The 25,575-nt window shown below is 42.0% G+C and overlaps 3 protein-coding genes across 7 annotated transcripts in view; all 3 read right to left on the bottom strand.

Annotated features, from left to right (window-relative positions):
- Positions 1–1,343: 1,343 nt before the first annotated feature.
- fcer1g (Fc epsilon receptor IgFc epsilon receptor Ig) lies at positions 1,344–10,415 on the bottom strand. 2 transcript variants are annotated; one of them, XM_032583586.1, is made up of 5 exons: positions 10,203–10,415; positions 3,794–3,879; positions 2,685–2,732; positions 2,107–2,130; positions 1,344–2,015 (listed from the first exon to the last, which is right to left on the bottom strand). In XM_032583586.1, exons 1-5 carry the CDS (start codon positions 10,267–10,269, stop codon positions 1,962–1,964), a joined length of 279 nt encoding a protein of 92 aa, XP_032439477.1. In that variant the 5' UTR covers positions 10,270–10,415; the 3' UTR covers positions 1,344–1,961. The 2 variants fall into 2 exon arrangements, with proteins under 2 accessions (XP_032439477.1, XP_032439476.1); XM_032583585.1 differs by having other exon boundaries at positions 3,788–3,879; positions 10,203–10,413.
- A 166-nt stretch (positions 10,416–10,581) lies between these two features.
- On the bottom strand, positions 10,582–16,533 carry ndufs2 (NADH:ubiquinone oxidoreductase core subunit S2). The gene is made up of 14 exons (XM_032583584.1): positions 16,387–16,533; positions 15,123–15,226; positions 14,853–15,043; positions 14,599–14,719; positions 14,349–14,461; positions 14,176–14,250; positions 14,015–14,092; positions 13,839–13,924; positions 13,646–13,765; positions 12,795–12,924; positions 12,565–12,660; positions 11,242–11,325; positions 10,829–10,886; positions 10,582–10,730 (listed from the first exon to the last, which is right to left on the bottom strand). Exons 1-14 carry the CDS (start codon positions 16,494–16,496, stop codon positions 10,693–10,695), a joined length of 1,404 nt encoding a protein of 467 aa, XP_032439475.1. The 5' UTR covers positions 16,497–16,533; the 3' UTR covers positions 10,582–10,692.
- Positions 16,534–17,879: 1,346 nt separating this feature from the next.
- Positions 17,880–25,575, bottom strand: part of kirrel1a (kirre like nephrin family adhesion molecule 1a) — a 53,335-nt gene continuing 45,639 nt past the window's right edge. For 3 of the 4 annotated variants that reach the window (XM_032583056.1, XM_032583057.1, XM_032583058.1), the window contains exons 11-15: positions 23,541–23,757; positions 23,325–23,432; positions 23,042–23,169; positions 22,669–22,782; positions 17,880–20,057 (exon numbers count right to left, since the gene is read on the bottom strand). In XM_032583056.1, the coding sequence (XP_032438947.1) occupies positions 19,395–20,057; positions 22,669–22,782; positions 23,042–23,169; positions 23,325–23,432; positions 23,541–23,757 (1,230 nt within the window). In that variant the 3' untranslated portion in view covers positions 17,880–19,394. The remainder of the gene's footprint in view (positions 20,058–22,668; positions 22,783–23,041; positions 23,170–23,324; positions 23,433–23,540; positions 23,758–25,575) is intronic. The other variant, XM_032583059.1, reaches the window with a different exon arrangement.

Here is a 25,575-nt window from a genome sequence, read left to right as displayed (position 1 = left end):
TATTATGACCTGAACGTGGAGTTCCTCAGGGATTGGTGCTTGGGCCAGTTCCTTTTCGTTACACATTTTGCTTTTTGGGGAGCTGGTGCTCCGGTGACAACTTACTAACCGCCAGCTGCCTTACGAGTGTGAGATTTCTTTTTATATTCACAGCCTGAACATTAGGTATATGTACATATTTCAAATCAATAAGCACATGCCCTCTGATGCAGATGTTTAAAAGTGTTCAACGCTCTACATGTCGGTTTCTCTAACAGTCAACGGAACCAAGTACAGCAATGCAACAGCACAGAATTACGACCATGAGAAAAATCATCTCTACTTCTGCATGTAGTCACTGATAGATGACAGAAATTATTTCAAGAGAGTCTGTCTGTACAACATAATTTTTTTTAATTTGCTATTTTTTGTTATGTCATTGACACAGTTGTTCCACATAAAGGCTGTCCATGAAAACTGAAGGTGTTAACTTCTATTTATATGACACTGAAAACTAAAACTCACTGGGTGATGTACCGTCTGAACTCGGAGTGACAGTAAATATCACAAATAGATTTGCAACTGAGATGTTTTGACAGCTTTCGCCGTATTCTATGTATAATGTATTGATTTTTAAGGATGGGGTAAACCCATCAAGAAATCTCTATACATAGTACAAGAAATCTCTATTAGAGTCTATTTGCAGGGTTGCAGATATTTATCTTAAGCACTCGTAAAATGTAAGGGAATAATTATCATGACTCAGTTTAAAACAGTTTAATTCTCAAACTGTGAATTTAATATGTATCTTTTAGATGAATCAACTATTAAAAACTACAAATGAACTGATAAAACATAGTTGTTTGTGTTAGTTAAACACAAAGTCAACTCCTTAAATCTGTACTCGGATCCTAATTTTCAGCTTTTATTTTGAAAGCAGTCGCCAGGTGTTTTTCAGGTTTAGGATGAAGCTGACACTTCCTCTGTAAAGTTCAAAACACGCTGGGCTCTTCAGAAATCTCACTGAAAGAGAATCTTTTTCTTTTTTTTTTTTTTTTGAAAAAAAAAAAGCTGCAAATAACACTTCCTTTTCCTTGCGTTTTTAAATCTGGGTTGCTATGACAACTTAAAGTTTAAACACAGAATTTTGAGGCGCTCTACTTGACGTTTCCAACTTAGAACTCCAGATATTTTAACATCATATCTATATATATCAGACCAAAGCTAAAGCTATGTCCATATTTAATCTTATTTATATAAAAAGCCCCTGGCAGGAAACGATTGTTTTCAGAAATTTGTGATAAAGACAGATTTAAAGATGAAAAAGTTCTGACTGAGGGTTAAATAAAGAGACAGATTCGCCGTATTTCTAAAAGAGAAGTTCTTTAATATGAAAGTGCGTGGAAAATGAAGTCTCGTGCGTACATGTATCAGCTTCAGAAAGGTGAAGGAGATGCCATCACTGCCACCCGGTGGTGTGATGGAAATACTGCTCAGTAAGATTACACGTCTTTCATATGTCTCCCCCCCCCTTATAGTTTCCTTACCCCCAAATTATGGCGTGCAAAAATGAAACAATAATTAGTACAAATACAAGGAAAGCATATGCAATTTGTCAAATTTACAAAAATAGTAAAGGATGAAATTTCCATCAGCGTGTTTTCCTCCTGAAATCTTCGCAAAATATAAAACCTCTCATTGCAATCCTATTTTTTTTGTTTTCACACTGAAGCGTTTAAATGCATCTTCAGGACATCAGCAGTCAAAATAAAAATGTTAAATATGTGCTAGAGAACTGGAAGAGTATCTCCTACAGAGAGCTGCTTCACTTCTTCTTTTCTATCTCTTCCTCCTCAACTTCTGCTCGATTCAACAAAAGCAAAATGGGGAAACGAGCGCTGGTGTAAAAAAGCAGAGTGTGACATGTGTCATGTTTAAATACAAAGAAAAACCCCACGACAGTGCGCTGCAGCCGGGTGAGATCACTTCTTCATGCCGATGGTTTCGTATGTGTCCGGCTTGTGAGGAGTCAGACCCTGAAGGAGGGGAGAGAGGAGGAAATATATTTATGTACATATGAATAGAGTGAAGCTTCAGCTTAACGCGGCGCGGTTCTCTGAAACTCACCGTGTAGATGCCCTCTTCCACATTCTGACAGGATAAAAGATGAGAAAGAGATTAGAGACAAAACAGTCATTGCGACACACAGACACACACACAAAACGAGAAATAAACGGGAACTGGAACAGTGGCTCAAACCAACAATTCAAGTTTTTAAGCTAAAACCAAACAGAAGCAGAGCTCTTGTCCTAAAATGACACGCAGCTCTTGTTCTCAGAGGCCTGAGCTGAAAGCTGGACAGGATGTTGACTTTATTCTCCTCTAACCAGCCGGCTGCTCAGTGGTCACAGCCACTGCAGAGTGGAGACTCAGTATTAGTACAACTCACCACGAAACAAACACCTTCACACTGCCTAACACACACACACACGCACACGGTTGATGTATGTAGACACGCTGTGTGTGCTCATTTCCTTCTGCACGTCCAAAACCTCAGCCTCAGCATGTGTCCACTGAGGTTAGCCTCGACAGAAACTCAAGCTTCTTTTTTGTCGACTGGAACGCCGCTTTGTGCTGCAGCGCGATGCGTTCCACACACACGGTTCACACAGTGGCTCCCGTTTTAGTCGAGCGGTCGCTCTCACCTGCTTTGACGTTCCTTTTCCACCGCTGGCCTCTCTGGCGTTGTAGATCTGTCAACAATATGCAGAGAAAAACATAAACCTCCGAAGCAGCAGGTAGATTCATTTGCAGTAAATAGATGATGTTATAGAGATACAAAAATAAAATAAAATAAATCTACACTGACGAGCAAAAGCGCATAGTTCCAACTCTAAGCCTTCATTGAGATTTTATGTGTTGGACGAAACACAAAGTACAGCCCAATTATGGAGTGACAAGAAAAGATTTTTCACAAATAAAAATGGGGAGAATTGTGTTTTATACTCAGTTTATATATATATATATATATATATATATATATATATATATATATATGTAGATTTTATATGTAGATTTTCAGCCATGCAGGGAACATTGCATTTAGGCAAAAAAAAAAAAAAAATCCACTTCTACATGTGTCAAACTGTAAACAGAACTTTTTAAAAATGAATTTATTTGAATAAGCTTCTGGACTGCCCTCCATCTAGACATATTGCTTTAAACCTGTCTAGAAAATGTGTTTTTTGACCTTCAGTTTGCTCATTAATATTCTCCTTTAGGTGTTACTAGCAACGGAGCTAATTTTCCTTGCTAACTTTTGCGTTTTAAAAAAAAATTCAAACATACAGGAACAACCTTTAAAAAAAAAAAAAAAAAAAAAAAGATATAAACACAATGTCTAAGAGTATCATAAAACATGTAAATGCCAAAATTAAATTGTTGTGTTGTAGTCCTTCAAGGCTAAATACAGGTTGAATTTAAGTTTAGTATTAGCTTCTGTTAAATACTGTGTCGGTGTAGCACATTAGCATTAGCTTCTGCGTCATATGTTGGTATAGCACTTCAGTGTTATCTTCTGCTAAATATCATGTCGGTATAATGCTTTAGCATTAGTTGCTGTAATGTTTATGATTACTGTTAACTTTAGTTAGTGGTTCCCTTCCCTGAACTTCATGTTATTGACACAGGCGTGAAAAATATATCTATATGTGTAGATGGGATTTTTCTTCCATACTTAACTTGGTAGCGTTTTGTTACACTAAGGGTTTGTTTAACATTAATGAGAAAGATTTGTGTGGGTGCGAACCTTCACCCTGCAGTAGAGCGCGGTCAGGATGATGCCGTACAGGAAGAGGATCCCATCCAGGACGTAGCAGATTTCTGGCTCCGAGAGAGCAGCTGGAGGACGAGACGACAGCAGGACGTTAGAAGAAGAAAGCCTGCTGCGTACACACAGGCCTTCCGCTTTTACACACCGTGTGTGACAGTAACTGGTCTCTGTGATAATGACAGGGGCGCCGCCAGGAATCTTGGGCCCCATGATAAAAAATGAAATTGCCCCCCTTTGCGCAGCTGCTGTTACAATTTTTTTAGTCTATCTGACCCATCAAAAGTAAAGGCTTGCAACGGCCTTGCTTTCTTTGGTCCACTACTGATACTAGCACAATATTTACTGCTCGTGAATTTTACATGAAACAGTCTGCGTACAGTTTGCAAGTAGGTTGCTTACATTTTTTCTAGTAGTTTTAGTTTACTGAAATGTCAACAGTCAGAGACAACGTGCAAAACATACATAAAGCAATCTAGACTTCTCAAAATAGTTGCATTTTATCCAAGCTGCATTATATAACTTTATTAAAAAATATGTTTTCTCCATATTTGTTCAAACTGTCACCATGTCGTGACAGTTTGTTATGAGACAGATAATCTGTGAAAACAATCAATCTCCTCCACCTGCTCCTTGAACTACTATTGCTGGCTAAAGTAATGCAACGTTCTGGCCAAAAACAACCAATCAGAACCGAGAGGAGGGTCTTAGCGCTGTCAATCAACCTCATTCACTCACTGCTACATGTGCTAATGGTGGAAAAACAACTTAATGTTATTGCTAGCTACAGCATAGCACAGAGCAAGGGGAAGGAGGATGAGCAGCAACATAAGATTGTGATTGACAGCAGTAAAACTCTCCTGTCTCTGATTGGTTGTTTCCAGATAGTACTGGGAGAAAGCAGATGAAATGCATTTTTTACAGATTATTTCTTTACCATACTGTCACAACATAATGACAGTTTTGACAAATATGTAAAAAAAAATATTTTTTTATAAATACTGCAGCTTTAATTTCACGTAGGAGAGGACGGGTCAGGAGGGACGTGAGTTAGAGCTGCTGCTGACTGACTCATCTGTTGATACGTGTGGTAAAAGGCACAGGGACAAGTTAAATATATGAATATGTTGGTAATTTGTTTCCTTCCTTCATACAATGCTAGTGAAATGGAGGCAAACAGTCTGTAGCTGAGCTAATTATGCTAAATGGTTGATAATCTCACACAGTCAAATCCCCTCTGGGTTACAAATGGACACTCTTGTTTTTTCTCTCTCTCTATTTCTCTATTTTTTTGAAAACCTGACTTTATTATTTTTCTTAGCAGCAAAGAAAAATAGCAGTTAGCAGTTCTTGTCTTCCACTGACTGCTGCCGAACACCGTCACCGTCAAGCTCCAAGCAGGAACCAACCATTTCATGCAGATCCAGGGGGGTTTAGTGCAAACATGGACGTCTGCTTTTTGGTCTGGGAGGGGAAACATTTGATTTTTACTGCTAAAAACTAGTTTAGAAAACACAATATGATTAATTTTGTAACTGACAGGGCCCCAATTTTTTTTTTATTTCTAAGAAAAAATAAATAAATAAAAATAAGTAAATTGCGGAGTTATTAAATAAAATGTTAATCACGACAAACTTTTTGAAGATTATTTCTGTTAGCTAATTAGCTATGTTGTAGATGTTTGTTTTCTACAATTGGTGCCCTTTCCAGACGACCTTGGCCAGGATATTAATCTGTTCAAACAATTCTTTTTTTTTAAAGGTTTTGTTGGCTCTAGTGGCCTTTATTTGAAAGTAGTTTGACAGGAAGGGGCCTTTGGAATTGTCATAACGTTTTCCCCCGATACGGCGCCCCTGGATAATGATGATGACGTTAGTGTGGAGTCATTTACAAAACTACCTTATTAGGCAACAGCCTAAATGTTTGTACCATTGTGGATTGTGAAAGGTCCACAATGGTACAATGGCGGCCATAACAACGTCACAAACAGCGAGGCTGTTTGGAATATCTAAACCTAGTGGGAACACAGAGAACATAAATGAACTGCTAGATTTATGCTATATTGGCTTTTTCAAAACAACATACAGAAGACTGTATAGTTACTCACATTTAATGAAAATACCTTAGCTTTAGACTACAGTTTGTTGTAGTTTCATCTCACACCCAGAAATGTTTTGTGAAGTTTGATTTTCGCCCCACAGAACATGGTGCGGTCAGCCTTGTACTGCACAGTTCGAATCGTGTTCTCAAGCTTCTCCTTTTGAGTCTAAATGCAGCGACGACGGGTCATTAGGGTTAAATGCTAACATGGTTTCAGGATCTAATGGAGCTTTTTGTTCATTAGATCAGTTCCAAACAGTAATCTGTCTTTTGGAGCCGTGGCTTCTTCCTCTCTGAGAGTTTCAGCCGATTCGTTTTACTGCGGATGACGATGCAAACCAGTTTCAGACGCCATCTTCACGACTTGTTTTCATTGATCCAGGTTCACACCATACTTATACTTTTCGCGTGAAATTACGTTTTTCTCTTCAACACAAAAACCTTTTACTTCCTGACTGGTTCGATGGCGGGCCAATCCTGTGCTGTTTTATACTTTTATAGAATTGTTTGTGGGTGCTGTGGTGGCGCAGGGGCAAAGCATGACCCACGTTGAGGCCTTAGTCCTTGTAGCGGTGGTCGTAGGTTCGATTCCTGGCCTGGCGACATTTGCCGCATGTCTTCCCCCTCTCTGATTACCCCGTTTCCTGTCAAACTACTTTCAAATAAAGGCCACTAGAGCCATCAAAACCTTTAAAAAAAAAGAATTGTTTGAACAGATTAATATCCTGGCCAAGGTCGTCTGGAAAGGGCACCAATTGTAGAAAACAAACATCTACAACATAGCTAATTAGCTAACAGAAATAATCTTCATTGTCGTAACTGACCTAGGAAATAAAAGTTTGTCGTGATTAACATTTTTTTTTTACAGTGAAGTCCCAGCTGGATTTCAGATCCTGGCAGATTTGTTTTGTAATGAAAGGAGAGAGAAGAACCGAAACAATCCGCCCTGACGCTGCAGGGCAGCCAAACCCACCGCTTATTTGCCTTTGCTGTCAGGACCAGATACGTAAAATACTAAATAAATAAACCACACAAAAGACTAATACTAATGAACAGTATCTGAAAGGTGCGTCTGATGCTCTGTAGGAGCCAACATGACAGTTGGCGGTAGATTGAATTGTTCCTCAGGCTCCGTATCAGAGGATATGCAGTGTACAATACAATAACTGTTGAACGTTAGGATGAGAATATGACTTTAGATATATTGTCCTGAATACGTGTTTTTGCATTACGTCCATAATAACCATGTCTGACTGTGAGTTTTCTACACAAACAATAAAAAACAAACAAAAAAAAATAGCCTTTAATTCTACTAAACTGTTAGATTGTCTTTTTGACAACAACTTGGTTGGTAATAAATAATAATTAAGTATAGAACAAGAATGCAGAGTACGTATGCTGGAAAATAATCTAATGTTAGAGATGAAACAATCTGGCCGACCACAATTTCTGATTTTTGCGGAGCGATTTTCTGATCATCAACCAGAACCGCTGCTGGGAAAACCGGACCATTTCAATCACTGGCTGATTGATTCTATTTACTGCGGTCTGAGTCATTCTCATATACAGTATATGTATATTGATACTGAACACACTCATCTGTTGACAACCAATTTGCAATATATAGAGTCACATTTCAACCATTTTAATTTGCTTTCCAATGAGGCTCGATTGTCAGTAGCTTCTAAAAAGGACCTTAAGCAGATGTTAAACTTTTCATTAAGCTCACATTTCTATATTGAAAATGTTTTTTATTGGTTTGAAGTAATATTTTAGTATTAAATGTGTTTTCATCAGCTGCAAGCGGAATGAACAGAAGTTAAGGCCGTATGAACCATCGATCTAGTCCTGGAAATAAACAAACTTTTCAATAATATTCTAATTTATTGAAAGGGCCTGCAGGTAGACAGGCGAAACTTTGCTGTGAAAATAGTTAGAAATCCTTCAGGGGATCTCAGCATTTTTTTTTAATGCTTGTCAAAGATAAAGAAAAAAAAACACACCAACAAAACCCAAATGAAAAATAAATGTTCAAATATATTTTGAATATAGCAATAAAATATGCTACACAGCCAATTGGCGATGTAGCAGAATGTGCCGTTTAAATATACCTAAAGCACAACAATGATTAGCCGGACTGACAATTTGTTGAAATGTCTGAACTGAGCAAAATTGATCAGATTGGATTGATCTGATAAAGATATCGTCCATCTAAAACAGACGATATCTATGTTTTCGGTATCGTCCTGTGACGATACCTGTGGCATATCATCACAGACAATATCTAAAACATATTGTTTTAGATATACCTAAAACATATATCAATATATCTATATCAATATATATATAAAACATATATTTTAGATATGTGTAACAATATCTAAAACATAGATATCATTTTAGATATTGCTAAAATATTTTAAATGGAAAAACTTATTTTTGCCATTACTAACAGTAATATGAACCATATTAGAAGCCTTTGCAGTAGCTGTTGCGTTCTTTGAAGCGCACACTGACGTTATGAATTTCAGCTGAAATGGTAACAGGTTTTTACATCCATCTTCTCATTTGACTCGCTGGCAGGGAGAATGTCGCCTCTTTCCACAGAATGTTTACTTTAACTAGACCTTCTGCTTCCTTTATATATTCAGTATATATATCTCACACTCTTCTGATGGGCCTAATAAAACCTCACAGTTCTGAGCTGAACATCCTCAGTTTAACGCTTCATAAATGCTAAAATAACAGAAAACCAGCCATCCTTCCTGACTGAACTAAAGTGGCAGCTCATCCACCTCAGAGCTACAGTCTGTTTTGGTTTTTTTTTATTATTAATCCAGAAGCTACAGTATGAGAAGACGCTCTGCTGCTTCCTTCCCACTTTCTTTCTTCTCTATTGAAATCCAGGAAGTGGAGCACTTCCCTACAGCCGCAGGTCACATGACGGACGTCCACAAGTGACTCACTTCCAGTCGCACTCCTCTTGCTTTCAGTCACAGCTACAGCCGTCAGGACGGAGCTGCGTTTTGGTGACGGCGCAGATAAAACCGACGTCGGCTTCAGCGACGCGGAGCCGCTCCATCAGCGCTGCTGATGTGGCCCTTCCTTTTCTAACATCGCTGCCTTCAGAGGAAACAACCGGCACCTAAAATAGTCCCGCATTAATGTGTGACTAACACCTGAACACTCATCCCAACGAATTCACAACTTTTGCCACGAAGCAGAGTGTTGGCGTTTTGGTTTTGATCAGACTGGAAAAATGGGTAAATAGAATAAAAATAAATAAATAAATAACTCAACACATGATTTCAATTTTGAAAAGATTTTACAAAGCGTCAGAGAGGAGTTTGTCTCTCATCGTGGTATAGAGCAATTAAAAAAAACAACATTTAAAATAGGCCAAGAGCTGTGGTTTGGAATAATGAAAAAAGAGATTTTTCAGTTCTGACAGGTTAGGGGCTTTTATGTACTTTTTATTCTCTTATTTTGTTGATTTTTTTCTTTCTAATGTGATCTGGTCTTGAAGTCTGCAGTAAAATCTAAACACATCTAACATTCAGATTACTTACTGTGTCTGAGGAACCATTTTAAATCTACAGAACTAATCTTATCGATCCGCCGACATTTTACTTCACTATCATGAGGAAACATGCAGGAAGTGTAGAAATGTGAAAATATGATAAGATAACTGATATTTCAAACTAAACTGACTTTATATGTAATGGTTTTATCGCAATTAATTAAATTCGACGCATTTCATGTTTTCTTCTAGTGTTTGTGGCCGACTACAAACATGTTGACACATAAAATGCTGATCAGCTTTTTTTTTTGTTCTGGGTTTATCGGTTTTACTTCTCGAAAATGAACACAAACGGAACAAGTTGAGCTTTTTGATCCCAATAAAAGAAAAAATGTGGAGATAAATATGCAGTAAGTGTGCAGTGAGGTGAAGTTATTAATCTGTCAGGATGTGGATGAAATGAATGAGTTGAGCTCTGATGGGGGTTTTTTTCTGCTGGTTTTACAGTCAGCACCGTTAAGTTTCCTTTTTCACAGGAACTGCGAGTCCGCTGCATCCACCGAGCGCAACGGGTCCGAATGTCACCAGAACCTCCCAGATCATCTACCAGCCTAAACTAAACAGACACGCTTAAAAAAAAAAACTAAAATGTGATCCGTTTCTAGAGTTTGTTTCCGTCTGATGTGTTTTCCTCTGTCTGGTTAACCAGAGCTCTGTCGCTCAATCTAACACACACACACACACACACCAAAGAGGTCAGCGCTCCGAACTCACCGACTCTGCCGAAACACATCCAGAAAGGAATGGCGACCAGCAGTCGACTCTCGGCCTTCGCTCCCATGGTGACGGGCTGAAACGCGGCTGAAACACGGACTGGAACAGCAGCAGCAGCAGCAGCAGACGCTGGGCGATGCTTTCCTCTGTCTGTCTCGGCGCTCGGGTGTTGCGTACCTCACAGCTACGAGGGGAAGTTGTGGTCTGAGCACGAAGTCCATTTCTCTCAGATCTCATCAGACCACTCCCCCCCTCCTCCCCTCCCCACCCCAGTTAGAAAACACCAACCCAGAGGAAAAGAAGCCCCAGCTGAGGCTGTTGGGTTTGACACGACCTAAACTCTGAAGTGTGAGGAAACGAAACGGCGTTCAGACAGGAAGAACGAGGAGATAAAAGGTTTATTAAGTTGATTTAAGTATTATACATGTGTGATTTGGAGGGCGACCGGATCCAACAGAAAGCAAGACGCACAAATGTTCATCAGCAGCGTTTAACGGTCAACCTCCCCGAACACGATGTCCTGAGTTCCTGAGGGGAGAAAACAGAGAGAGAGAGAAACGGGGCTGAGAGGTGAAACTTTATGACCGCTTCTGCTTTTCTAACGATGAAAACAACCCGGCTCTCACCGATAATGGCCACCACGTCTGCCAACATGTGACCTTGGGCCATTTTATCCAGACCGGCCTGGACAGAAGCACACGTTAATATCTGCACCAACAGCGCCCTCTACGCCTCCAGAGCTGCTTTAACAACTTTTTTTTTTCTATTTTATTATTATTCATGACTAAACTGCCTGAAGTCTCTCCACTAACTGCACTAATAGTTTGTTTATGCAAACCATTAGTGAAAAGACAGTTTTGCCCTAAAAGCCACAAGTTAAACATGCTAAGCTGCTTCATGTAGCCGTCAGCTAAAAGTGATTCAAAAACATTTGAGGAAAAGTCAGGAGTTGAAAGCAGCCTGGAGGACAAGCGGTTAAATATTCTAAATTATTGATCAGGAGGCGTTTTTATTTGATTCTGCATAATGTTGTACGCACCAAGTGAGCGAATCCCGGAGCTTTGATCTTACAGCGGTACGGCCTGCTGGAGCCGTCTGATACTAGATACACACCAAACTCCCCCTGCAACACACACACACACACAGACAGTTAACACACCGCACCGGTTGGAAATAAACTGTGGTTAGAGTGTTGTCTGTGCTGAACTGCTGACAGGTAGAATGTTGAGTATAGTTAAAGAAAAAACAGAAAAGGAGGAGTCAATTATTACGTATAATGTGGATATAATGGAAATTCAACCAGAGCTACAATACAACGGTTCAGACCAAACCAGCGGAGCACTGATTGCAGTTTTCTGATCTTTAAAAGGCGTGATTTGGGATAAGATCAGTTTCACATGCAGGTATTTTTTTCTCAGCAATCAAAACGATTTTGGGAAATTGACCGATCTCAGATTTCCCCCCCCCCCAAAAAAAATTGTTCCAATTTATCAGAGCACATTGAGATCAGACCACATTTGTGTGTTAGAATGGCTCAGTCAAAGTCCAAACCTGAATCCATTTGAAAACTCCTCTTCACATAATCTCTTCATCTAGTCTAACGCTATTTTTGTATGTATGGCTAGTATTCACATAACTAGGGTTAAAAAGATGCCGTTTCAGGGTCGAATATACAGGCACGCCACACTTTTCAGATTTTTAACCGTTTTTAAAACCATTCATTTACTTTCGCTTCATAATAATCCCATGCCATCTATTGCTTTATCACATAAAATCCCAATATAATACGCGTTTCGTGGCGTTAACTTGAGAAGAGCTGGAAGTCAAAGCGGTGATGGAGAGGTCAGCAACAGTAACACACACTTTAAAGTCAAACACACCGAGACTGTGTATTTTAGCAGTTCCATTACCAACTAGAGACCAATTATTAATAGTTATAAGTCATGTGCGAGGGTATTTAAAAATAATTCAAGACACTGTGATTAATGAAGACTGTAGACTCTCTAAAAACATAAATGCTGACTAATATTAGTGCTTTATTGGGTTTTTGCTACTAAACAAAGTGAAGAGTAAATGGCTACACAGTAAACCACTATTCACTCTATTCATGGTTCAGTATTCAGGGATTTTTCTGTGGAATGCAACTTCCAGGAATATTTTTGGAATATTCTCTGAAATACTCCAAAGGACAAAGGAAGCTGAAACCTGGTTAAAGTGTTCCCATGGTGACCATGTGAGGCTTTAGTCACCACAGTCTATTAGCATCATAATTAGCATGGAGAATGTTGGTTTAGAACTTAGAAAATCAAGAAAAAGTGAAATAAAACACAACCTAAACGTGACCCAGCACGAGGGGCCTCACCTTTGGAGCCTCTACAGCCGTGTATGTGGCCCCTGGGGGCACCTGGTAGCCCTCAGTGTAGAGCTTGAAATGATGGATCAGAGACTCCATGGACGTCTGAGAGGAACAGAGGGAAAACACAAACAGAGTTACATCCCTGAAGCTTCGTTCTGCTTCTTAAGGTGAGTTTAACGGCAAAACTGATCAAAACTCTGATCAGGAATCCAAACAGATCCATCCGCTCTGCCTACCTTCATCTCAGACCTCTTAGGTGGAGCCACCTTGGCGTCATCCACCTTTATCTCCCCCTCCGGCATCTTGTTGAGGGCCTGCAGCATGATTCTGAGGGACTGCCTCATCTCCTCCACCCGGCACAGATACCTGCACACACACACACACACACACACACACGAAAACGCATAGAAAAAATAAAATAAAAAAAATCAGGAGCTTATTACGAGTAATATTTCCCTCCACATCAATTTATCCTCCCAATAACTGAAGGGAATTTAAGAGTTCTATTTCACGACACGACTAATCCAAGCAGAAACAGAAAAGAAGAAAGTTCTAGAATGGTGTTCTTTTCCTTTTTCTAGACTTTAGTTCATCATTTTTCTGGTTTTTGGATGATTAATTCCTCTGGTTTTGGATGCTGTGCAGCTTGAAGATGTTTTGCTTCCACTATTTTTTTTTTTGGATATGTGATTATAATACATTACCATGGCAACAAGATGTTGCTTTTACAACTGGGAGTGTCTGATAAGCACCTAAAAAGCTCAAATAATGTCTGAACTACAAGCTCAAAACCCCACAGAAAAGGAGGAAGTTCAAATCATCGATCAGAATGGATAAAGGATCGATGCCCTACTCCAACATCTCTATGCTTGTCTTTCTAACAGGAGGAAGGAGCAGCAAAAGCAAACAAGATGGATTAGCAGTGATGGTGCTGCCTGGAAAGTCGTCTTCTTTAGATTCCTTGTGTCACCATCCACTATGAAGACACGAGTTTCGACAACATTTCATTTCCCTTTGGGATAAATCAAATGTTTTTGAATTAAACTGAAAATAAGCAAACATAAACCAGCATAAAATTGTTCTTTACCTGTCGTAGCAATCTCCGCTGGATCCGATTGGAACGTCAAACTCCACTTCGTCGTATTTGTCGTACGGCTGGGACTTCCTCAGGTCCCACTTGATTCCCGACCCGCGCAGCATCACTCCGCTGGTGAAGACACGACATAAAGGCGTCAGCCACCCATAAAGCTGCAGAGTCCTGACTTTAATCAGAGGCTTACCTGAAGCCGTAGTTGAGGGCGTCCTCATGGCTGACCACCCCGATGTTCACAGTACGGTTCTTCCAGATCCGATTGTTGGTCAACATCTGGGCAGACAGAAGCCAACACGGCCCTGCTGTCAGCTCCCTCTGCTCTACAGCTGATAATCAACATTTACTTGTTCAGATTTGGGTTACCTCTTCCACTTCATCAATCCTCAGGGAGAAATTCTTGCACCACTCATAGATGTCATCCATGAGGCCGAGGGGCAAATCCTGCAACACACGAACCTCATGAACCCAGCTTCGTTATGATGCATCACTGACTCTAGAGAAAGAAACGAGGGTCCTGTCCGCACCTGATGGACGCCACCTGGTCTGACGTACGCTGCGTGCATCCTGGCTCCGGACACTCGCTCGTAAAACTCAAACATCTGGGAGACGACAAGCATGTTTTCAGGTTCATTACCAATCCAGACGAGGCCGTCCTGTTGCATTAACACCGCACTACACAGCCAGGCATGTTGCTGACCTTCTCTCTCTCCTCAAACATCCAGAAGAAGGGCGTCATGGCGCCGATGTCCAGCGCGTGCGCGGTGACGGCCATGATGTGGTTCAGGATCCGAGTCAGCTCTCCGTACAGAACTGCAAACACGGCAGATTGGAACGAATCAGTTTGATTAATTACCTCCGGAACAAAGTTATCAACACATTAAACGTTAGCCGAGTTTCCATTGACCGTATAGTAGCGCAATTTGTGTGTGAACACATAAAAAGGGCACCTCTGATCCACTGGGCCCGAGGCGGAGCCTGGATGTTCAGCAGCTTTTCCACAGCCAGAGAGTAGCACTGCTCGTTGCACATCATGGACACATAATCCAGACGGTCAAAGTACGGCAGAGCCTGAAGGACAAGGGAAGAAATCGCTAGGAAATATTGATCTAAATGGGAGAGAAATAACCCCTTGTTTGCGTTTTTTCTTACATCCTTATGTCAGAAACAAACCCCCTAAAACGTTGTGCCTGTTGGTCCGTACCTGCAGGTAGGTTTTATACTCGATGAGCTTTTCGGTGCCGCGATGAAGCAGGCCGATGTGTGGGTCGCACTTCTTCACCGACTCTCCGCTCAGCTCCATCACCAGGCGCAGCACGCCGTGAGCGGCCGGGTGCTGGGGCCCGAAGTTGATGGTCAGGTTGGACACGTCCTTCTCTGCGGGGGGATCTTTGTCTGGAAGGAGACGAGGGAAGCGGTTCAGGACTGATGTAGAGGAGAAAAGCAGGCGAGAAAAAGGCGGGCTGCTTCGTACCGTTCCATGGGGGAACTTTCCAGTTCTTGTTGAATTCGGTGGGATACATCACCACCCCCGAATACTGATCCATCCACTCCACATCTGGCTGCCACTGCTTCTGCCTGGAACCCAAATGGAACAGGTTTTCTCAACACCAAGTAAAAACAAGAGGAGCCCCAGGATGGAACCTAGGGGACCCGCACGGCAAGATGAATAAAGCTTGTTTTGTTTTTTTGGGGTTTTTTGTAAGGTTGTGTGAACATTTTGTAGTAACAAATATAATAAAAAATGTGCTATATTTCAGTTGTTTAAAAAAAATACATATATTCTAGAGACATTGTAATAATCACCCAAAACATTTCAAAGGATATTTTACCCTTTATTACATGTTATTAATATTATTATTTTGAATTAATCTAGTGCAGTGAATCACAGAGATCTTGCTCAGCCAACATTTGTCATGTTGTGGTAGTTTGTGACGCTGTGAGGAACGGGGTTCAAGCTCTGAGACTGGAAAAAACAGCAGAAGAAAAGTTCATCTTTTCACGTTTTATGTTTGTTTTGAGGCGGTGATGCTGTAATTAGAGTCGTCCTGATCCAATATTGATATCGGAAATCAGTCGGTTATCAGATAATTAAAAAAAAAAGTATCGGATTTTATCGGCTTGGTATCAGCATACTGTTTAAAGCACTGCGCTCCAGGATTTAGTCTGCCCCAGCATTTCTATCCAGCAGCGCAGGGTGGAAATACGAATGGTCAAGGTAATGTCAAGATGTATCTATATCTATTTTGTACATGTGTGAAACCCCCAAATATAACATTTAACCACAATATTTAATTACAGCTGTTTTCACTTTACGTCATATAATATGGTGACATAAGTCCTGAGTAATGAGTTTATCTCGCCTTGACTATATACTCAAACGAAAGCAAGCCGGGGCCATTCTTATGGCTAAAACAGACTAATATTAACACTGAGGGGATAGTTGCATAATTACAGAAGAAGCTAGAAAGAAACACTTTGAAGGGAAATGCAGTTTGTCTGAGATAAACAGTAGAACATTCCGATATCTAAGCTTTAATGCATCCGTGTATGTATGTTTCGCTGTTATAGTACCTCGCTTAAACGCGTACTTATCGTTCAGAGTGAGTGTGGATTTGACAGGTGTTTTTGTTTTACAGAGAAACCTTGTTAGCATAATGTTAGCATTAGCCTTCCAGTCTGTGCATAGAAGCAGCGGAACAAAGCTCATGTATCCCGGTGTTTCCTTCTCACCATACCTGTTCTGCAGTAGCAAACAGCCAGGGCTCAGTAAGCTCTTGTTCAGTAATACATTATTTGAAGGACGTCCTCCCAGCCTGGAGAGCGACCTCAACATCGTCGCCGCCATCTTGGCTGTTAAACAACTAGCCAGCTCTCTTCTTTAGTTGTTTCCGAGGCTTCAGCAAGGGGTTTAGAGCGTTACCGCCCCCTGTCGGCGTAAATAATACATTGCTGCTTCTACATATTTTAAGACAGTGGTGTCCAAACGTTTTTGCGGTAAGGGTCAAAATTGTGATTTTTATTTTATTTTATCTGCTCAATAATGACCTACAAATTTGAAGATTTTATTGAAAATAATAAAACTGTCAGAAAATTGTAAATTATAAAGATAATTTAAAAATATATATTATTCAATTCAGTCCAAAAATATTTTTTTGATCCCTTAGGGATATTAAATGTTGTTGTAACGCATATTACTTTGAAATTCTGTAAAGTCTCTGACAAAAGCCACTGTCATTGTATAAACACATGTATTTGTCCTGCATAAAAAAAGTGTTTGCACATCAGTTTTATGTAACTGATGTACAAGGTGAGAACTGGCCAATAGCAGACAAAAACATTAAATATCAGGAAAAAGAAAACAAAAGAAACATTGCAGTGGTATTATAAACCACTGCAATGTGGTTTATAATACCACATTGCACATATTTGTTGAAGTTGTCACCATGTTGTGACAGTTTATCTGTGAAAAGATCAATCTCCTCCATCTTCTACCTGAGCTGCTATTGTGGTCTGAAGAAATGCACCACTCCTTATCAAAAATGCACCATTTTTGCAATAATACCACATTGCAGTGGTATTATAAACCACTGCAATGTGGTTTATAATACCACATTGTTCTGACCATTAGTTTCTAGCTGTAATAACTGAAGCTGTGTGCTGGCTCTTGATGGTTCTCCTTTAGGTCCAAAAATTCTTACTTCAGTTTTGTTTCTACTTAGTGGAGAAAGTTATGGCGCATCCATGGACCAATTTCTTCTATGCATCTGCTCAATGTTTGAGCTGATTCAGTCATTGTAGGGTAGGGTTGTGTATCATGCTAACTTATCTTATTATTTTTTGTTATAATCTCAGCTAGTGGGAGCATTTAAATATTAAAAAAAAGAGGAGCCCCAGGTTTAAACCTTGGGGTATCCCAATTGTGATTTTTGCCGGCTACAATGAAAAGTATTGACACACACATCATAATCTTGTACCTGGATTTGTATAGAATGACATATTCAGCTTCACTTCATAATAAATCCAGTAATCTATTAAAAATATCAATGGTTACATGCCACTTTCAGAAGTTAAATATATATGTATAAATGTTTGTTGCAAACATGTTGAACATTTTAATATAAAAAAAACAAGCCACTACTCAAATGTTTGAGTCTTTTTGACTCAGTTTGTTTTCTTCTCCTTTTTGGAGAGGAAAGGAGACAAAAAAACCCAAACAAACACACAAGACTTTCTTAAAAAACAGTGCTTTTATTTATGTAATACTGTGGAAAAATAATTACATACCATTTTTAAAAAATATTGAGGATAATGAAATTAAAAAATGAGAGTTTGATAATGTTTGTCGTACATCTTTTTGAACAGCTGTCTTCTGCTACCAACAGTACGATAAGATAAACATTGGATTCTCCTAAATTCAAAGACACGATAATACAGGTTACAGTCCTACCAGAGGTATAAAAGTACTGGAACGGCTTGGTGAGAAATGATATGGACGTATACTGAGACACACACACGAACGCTCATTCACGCTTCTATACAAACACACTGTACAAATGGAAGTGTGCAACCCCAGCCCCCGACCACACACACGCACACACACACACACACACTCTCGTGCTCACACGCTTTAATACATGTCAATACTGCGGACAAGCCTTCATTAAAACCTCTCTCCTTCGGCCAGATTTGGCAAACAATGAGGAATGATTCAAAAATGGAAAATGCATGAAACGCTCCCCCATAAGGCCACTCCAGACCCCATCATCCCCCCCGTCTGCACCAGGCTTTGTGGTTAAAAAAAAAAAAACAGCGATGTCTCCACCGACAGGAGGAGCGTCTACTGCATACACGTGGTCCGGAGGAACACGAACGTTTGGCACAAGGTTTTCCTTTTTTTTTTTTTTTTTAACAACGGGAAAATGGGGTGGGGGGGGGGGTTCAGGTTCCAGCCGCTGGGGCAGCTCTTCCCTCGGTTTCCGCCGTTTGGTCCGTAACATCGTACACGATTAACATACATGTTTTACGCTGAAAAAAATAATTCTGTAATGTTTAAAAAATAGAATACAAAGCTCTAGTCTGGTGTGCAAATAAACAGAAGACGCAACAGAGATATAGTTGAGAGGATGAATACAGTGGACGAAGTGCAACATGATGGACGACCACCCTCCCTCCCCCCACTACCCTCCAACAGGGCCCGACCGCACTGTACACACGGGCTCTCTGGGACACTACTGTTTATGTGCTCTATGATCACTGAATAAGACAACCAGCTAAAAGAAAATTAAAAATGGCGGCCAGACGTGGCTCCCACTGGCCAAGGTTTCTCCCCCTCAGCTGTACAACGTCAGTTCGGAACGGGGTGGGGGCTCCTTGGATCTGCAAGTTCTCGTCTTCTCTCGGCCTGATTGTGACTTGCGCTGTCCGCTCTCACAGAGCTAGCGTCTACGTACATTGGGAGTGAGGGAAATCAGAGTTTCCCGTCCCTGTCTCTTTAAAACATCCTTCATTTTCACCCTGTGTTCTCTCCCTCTCTCTCTTCGGCATGATTTCAGGATTTGTGCCTGTGTATGTGTGTGGGCGTGCACACGCGTGTGTCTATGTGTGTTTGTGTCCAGTAGGACATGTACATTTATGGGTGTATGTGTATGTTTTTCGGTGCGACTCTATTTATAAGATGCCTCTTTATGCTCCGCTAACACTGTGAGGGTGGGAGGGGGGAGGAGGGGTCCGGTGTGTCTCACTCTCACACGTGAGTCTGCATCCGCTGTGTGTGTCGGCTGTGAGAGTAGTCAGAGTGCTGCGAGGTGTACGAGAAGCGGGTGGAGCTGCCGTACTTCCCCAACCCGGTCTCTGATCCGGAGGGAGCCGGGCCACCGGGGCTGACCCCGACCCCCGGGCTTGGCACCCCGGACCCCACCCCGTACATCTCGTAGGAGGGGCCGGCCTCCAGAGGGGCCAGGCTAGAAGGTGCGAAGCCCATGCGGTAGGTCTGGTAGTGTGAAGGGTAGCCGTAGTTATCGTAGGCCAGCTGGGAAGTGGAGTCCAGGAGGCTACAGTCACCAGGGAAGTCAGTGGCCGCTGGGGCGGGGTTGGCGGGGGGCTGCTGGCTTTGACCCCCGCGGGTGAACGTGTTGAACTGGGCATAGCTGATGTGAGACAGTCTGGAAGGCGGCCGGGGGTCGTAGCAGGCTTGTGGGCGTCCGGGGGAGGTGAGAGGTCCTGGGGGAACGGGGGCTCCTCCGCTGGCGGTGGCTCCAGAGCCCCCGGTGCTGCTACTGATGGAGGCCGCACCGCCTGGCGTTCCTGCAGGGGAGCGGTAGTCGGAGTAGTGCAAGGTGGAACGGGACCCAGGGTGGACTTCGTCCTGGGTAGAAGCTCGCACGTTGTAGTATCCGTTAGTGGGGTCCTGCAGAGGCAGGTGGAAACAGATGGGAGAAGGATTAAGATGATTTCAAATAAATGCTGAGTGTAAGTGTTTTCAGACTTTACTATCAGGTGTGGGAACACCTGATTGGAGTGCAGAACAGAAACATTTGTTACAATTCCAGCTGCTGTGGTTCTCTTTGTCTCTGCTCTGAGTCAAACCAACCAAACTCTTTGAGAAACCTGTTCCACTCTTCGCCTGTGGTGGCGCTGCAGCAAGAACCACTGAACGAAACAACACAAAACCAGAATGCCCTATAGCCTGGCCTTTAGAATTTAACTGGAAAAATAATTTAGGGGCTCTAACTGTGTCAAAACTTTCAAACTTTCAAAGTTAGCTAAAGAAAAAAGGAAAATTTGCTCTTTTATTAGCGAATTAGCGGACGTGTGCCCACCACCGTTAAAATGAAGACTTTTCAATACTCATCTAAATATGTAGAAGTTTGTTTTATTAACTGGACAAAATGTTACGTCTGAGGTGTGTGAACACTTTTGCAACCTGAAATTAGTAGAAACTCCAAATATAAAAGGATGACATATTTAAACAAAAATGCAGAAGTTTTCTCAAATACTTCTGTAAATATGTATTTACAAGTGAATAATTTCACTTATGACATATGACTTCCAGCCACACTATCAGTTATTCTCAGAAGAGGAATACCAAAACAGAAAGAGTTCAGTTCATCTTCTTTTATCGTTTTACTTGCCACACATTCTCTGTGGAGGACAGCCTGGGTATCAGTGTTGTTTTTGGAATTTGGCTTTATGTTGCTTTGTGGAGATCACAATATCCTTGACAGCTATTCTCATGCAAATAATTGTATGAGAAAACACGTGGACCTCCCAGTTGCTGTGAAAGTTATCCTCTGCTTTAAGGCTGAAAATAAGCCTTTCAATGAATCTTGAAAGGCTTATTCCAAGATTCTGTGGAATATTTTTGAGGCCTGCGGCTACAACTTGGTAATTTGCTTATCTGTTGTCTTATTCTGGCAGCATTGTGCCAATCTATTTCAGGCATCTTCCCTCCTTCTAACTTTGTTTCACTGTATAGTGCTTCAGGCGGTGGATGGGAAAAAGAAGAAAAGAAGCACGTCAGGGTGATCTAACCAAGTCCTGGGGTGGATTCCGGTCTGCGTTTTCTTCCCTGTGATCTGAGGCAACACTTCAGCTTCAGGGGTCTGCCTTCCTTTGCCCTCACAGATTATTCTTAGAATGGGAAGGGGGGTTGTGAGGAACATTTTGGCAGCTTGGTGGTTCAAAATGCTTTATCACAAACCGAAGCGGAAGAGTATTACATTCTGGTCACGCACAAATGTTTCAGTTTATTCAGCAAATTTGAATATCAGATAAAGATAAGTTGAGTAAATATAACAACCAGATTTCAACTGATGATTGCATTTCTGAAGAAATTGCATAATCTGAACTGAGCTGGCTCCATGTGAAAAAGCAACAAGCCTCCAGACAAGGTTTGAACGGTAAACACATGAAAACCAGAAATGGCAAACGTGGACTGAGTCAAACTTCTGCATGCCACGCTAGCAAGAGGTTCTGCAGCAGCTGCAGCGCGACAACGAACACGTACCCCGCCACTGTCAGGGTGCTAGAGCACCTGGCCTTTATCCTCCAGACAATTCTGATTTTTATGTTTTTTACAGTGGTCCATTTCTGGACTCAAAAAAAGCCTGTAGACATGTTGAATGTTAGTGTTTATATCCAGAAATGTTGCGCATACGCACAACGCAGGAAGATAAAAAGACCATTTTTTTACGTGCCATTAAGAGGAGAACAATTCCAAAGTGAAACCTGGAGACGTGAGTTTATTAATTAAGAGCAGCAAAGCGAAAATAACACGGGAACTAAAATCCACTTGTATTCTTCTTTCTTCTTGCTCTCTGTGTTGCTATTACATTATACACAACTGACTGACAACAGCTCCTCTAGTTGACAAAGTAGATATTACTTCAAGTGTATCAGGATTTAACAACAAGACACAAACAGCAGAACAGAACATTCAGTTTGTTACAGTTTTATTTTTTCAGGCTCGATTTTCATTTTTGCGATTATTAATAAATGATTATCTGAACACAGTGGTTTTAAAGTTCATGTGTGGGTCGCCTTATTTATTTTTCTAAATGAACTGAAACACATTGACAATCTTAACACGCAGATGTGCTGCGGAATTCAAAGTCAAGCTAGCATAACTGGCCTACTTCCTTTTCCCTCGCAATTTTATGTTTATGAAATCTTTTTACTGATATGAATTGTGATTCCCTTGGACTTCATTTTCTAGGTATCGGTGTTGAAAATTAATATTCAAACACTGTTTCCCTTTTTCTTTTTTATATCACGCCTACATTTGAGATTTAAGTCGTAACTTGACAGCTAAAACCAATGGAGTCTGTGAGCATATCTTGTGTGTGTGACATCACATTTCAATATGTCCATGTTGCCACATTTACTTAGGGCCACACAGTTTTGCTCCTATGCTCTAATAATTTAAATAATAATTTGAAAAATGTGACAAATGATATATGTCAACTCCATATGAATTTCAGTCCAAATAAAAAGCGCCGGAGTTTTACAGAAAGGCTCACCTTTAGGTCGTACTCCTGGCGGGTGTCCAGGGTGTCGCTGCGCAGGTCCGACTTGAGCTCTATGTCATCTTTAAAAGGCTGATTAGAGGGAGAGAAGGACACAGAAGGGAGAAACTAAACCGTCAAACAACAGAACAAACAAAAAGGAGAGGAGCCAGAACAGAAAACAGGAGCGGGAAGGAGGAAACAGAGTATGAGAGAAAAAGAGAAAGAGGAGTTAAAAAGGAGTGAGTGAAGAGTAGGTTGGCGTTTGTTTTCAATTAAAAAGGTACAGCGTGGTTAGACCGCAGGGAGTCAGGGAGTTATTCTACAGCTACGGGCTGCGGAAACAGATCCCAACCCAAACACAGACGCCCCGCTGCCTGCCGCTCACCGAGTACATGGCCTTGACCATGCGCGAGGCCGTGGACACGCTGCCGGAGTCCTCCTCCAGGCTGTGGGTCTCCTTGGTGATTGTCTCCACCTTGATGTCGGGCTTACCCAGCGTGACCCCGCGCCGGCCTGCGAGCGCAAACACACCGAGAGTGAAAAACAGGCCGGACACACCCCTGTGGAGTCGGGGTGTTTTCACGAGCTGCGGGAACTCAAAGAGAGCCAACATCCCCACACCGGAGGAGGGGCGGACGCCCTTTGACCTTACAGAGAGCATGACTCACTGCCTTTTCTCTGCCGGTAGAAGACGAGAACAAGGATGAGCAGGAAGATGAGGAGGACAATGGTGGAACACACTGTGCTGCCAGCTACTATCCCCACTGGAAACTCCTCTGTGTGTGATGGGGGGGAAACACACACATACACACACACCACAGGTTAGGAGTACAATCAGGGTGTAACTACTCACTCAAACAACACAAAGTGTGTTTCTAGCTCACCGTTCTCCTCCAGCGTAATGATCATGGTGCCCGGGCCAAACGCGTTCCAGGCCGTGCAGTTGTAGGTAGACAGGAAGTCCGACTCCATCACGTTGTTGATGGTGAGGGTGGAGAGGACGCCGCCGCCCTCAGCGGCTGGCTTGCTCTGCTCCACTGTGTACCTCTCCAGCAGAGTGCCCTTCTCCTTCTCCCACACGTTCTCCTTCCACGCCCACACCTGCAGCGCGCACACAGAACGACGGCCTGATGAGACTCAATCAAAGAGAGGCTTTCAGATTCAGTTGGAGCGAATTCATGTTATATGCAGCTCAAGCCCTTTTGAGGTACTTTTTAAGAGTATTTGTAAGCCTTTATCCTGCCTGCAGGACCACTGTGTTCAGATTGGTTGAGTCTGGATTTGGCATGTGCCAGAAAAAAAAAATTGCCATCGGCATTGTACCGATCTTAAAGTGTGAGGCTATTTCTGAGGAGTAAGGCGCTGTATGAGCGAAGGCGGTACTTGCTGAAGAATGCATACAGCGTCAACTGGACAAGGCAACCTGCAACAAGCAAATGTATGGAGGGATTTCAGAGAAACTGACCGCTCAATGGTAAACATGCAAAATTGGACCTCTGTCTCTTTAAAAACTCCTGCTCTTTCTGAAACTCCGCCTTCAGGAGGTCATCACAGCATGGCTTCTGTATTAACCCTTAAAAAATGTTTTTACCAGCGTTTCACTGAGACGTAGCTCAAATAATGAGCTCAGCAGATGTACAGTTCCACCAGGTGTTTGCTAATTGCTGCTGGCTAGTCTGAAGGAGCGCAGTGGAGGCCTGAAGCTCTGAGGAGGAGCTGCGTCTCCAAGGCGTACCTAGGTCCACCCAGGCTTTTCACACAGCTGAATGGTTGCCACGGGAGATCAAAGGATTTTTCTAACATGAATGAAAGAATCAAGACAACACCCCAGGTATTTCTGGATGTATAGTTCAAAAAAGTGGATTTTATATGATACTGTCCCTCTAACGTTCATGTGTGTGTAACGGAAAGCAACCCAATCTAGTGCAGCTGACGTTTAAAGTTGAATTGGAAAGAAAAACCTTAAATCCTTCTTCTGTTGTGTCCGCTGCTTATCTACCTGATGTAATCAGCGGTGGCCGCATGCATCCGTCTCCCTCCAACAGAAACTTGAACAGGCTCTCATGTGAGCGGCAGCAGTGTTCATGTTTCCGCGAGCTGAAGCGCAGCATCACAGTGGGTGACTGAGCTGGCGAGAACATTGCTCATTCTCCACCTTTAGAGCCACTAAAAGCAGCTGTATTATTCAGCACTCAAGTACTGTACTAGGCTCAGTTAATTATGCATAAACCCACATGTTTCTATAATGTGCCCACTTATTGGAGAGGGGCAGAGGAGGGGGAGGGGGGGAGCATCCTGGCTGTGGCGTTTACAGGGACAACTGCTCCTCTCCAGTCCTTCATCTTTTATAAATGTCTTTCTGTCCCCCAACTTCCCCGGTCGCATTAGGGAGCGTGGCGCCACGAGTCAGGACGGATCAGTCATGGAGCCGAGGCGACCGCGCTGCACCGCGCCGCGTCCGGCCTGCGCACTGACGCAGAGCTAAAAGCGGACTGACTTAGAGTTGCTTTGTTTGTGTGCTGGGATGGAGGAACGCTCTGAGAGAGGGTTCCAGGCTGAGTCACCACTCAGAAAAGAGGAGAAAAAAAAAACCAGAGACAGTGTCTAACAGCAGCCAGCGAGCAGGGAGCGAGTCATTTAGGAAGGGACAGGAAGCAGTCTAATCCCAACTGCTGTGAGCCTAAAAGCTACAACCATGTGCTCTTTGTGGCCAAAGCCTTTCCTTGTCTGTCGTTGTTCCCGGCTCAATAATTGATGCGTCGCTGAGATTTGAAAGTTTCCACTGAAGGTGCTCCATACTGTTTGCTAAAGTGTTTTGCAAAAGTCTTGAACCCTTTCACATGTAGTCACCTTACAAAGAGAAAGTTCGGGGTCATTTATTGAGTTTATGGGACAGACCAAAACAAAGCAGCACACAAC

This window comes from Xiphophorus hellerii, chromosome 14 (assembly GCF_003331165.1).
Source record: "Xiphophorus hellerii strain 12219 chromosome 14, Xiphophorus_hellerii-4.1, whole genome shotgun sequence".
NCBI lineage: Eukaryota > Metazoa > Chordata > Actinopteri > Cyprinodontiformes > Poeciliidae > Xiphophorus > Xiphophorus hellerii.
The sequence above is the reverse complement of the archived record's forward strand: the minus strand, read 5'-3'. Positions and strand labels throughout refer to the sequence as shown.

Coding starts and splice junctions, on each gene's coding strand:
- fcer1g (XM_032583585.1), bottom strand. CDS start 10,269: ATGGGAGCGAAGGCCGAGAGTCGACTGCTGGTCGCCATTCCTTTCTGG. Junction 2,131..2,684: donor GAAAAGGAACGTCAAAGCAG/GTGAGAGCGACC, acceptor TTATCCTGTCAG/AATGTGGAAGAGGGCATCTA. Junction 2,016..2,106: donor TGGAAGAGGGCATCTACACG/GTGAGTTTCAGA, acceptor CCCCTCCTTCAG/GGTCTGACTCCTCACAAGCC.
- ndufs2 (XM_032583584.1), bottom strand. CDS start 16,496: ATGGCGGCGACGATGTTGAGGTCGCTCTCCAGGCTGGGAGGACGTCCT. Junction 14,251..14,348: donor TGTTTGAGGAGAGAGAGAAG/GTCAGCAACATG, acceptor GTCGTCTCCCAG/ATGTTTGAGTTTTACGAGCG. Junction 13,766..13,838: donor GCCCTCAACTACGGCTTCAG/GTAAGCCTCTGA, acceptor TGTCTTCACCAG/CGGAGTGATGCTGCGCGGGT.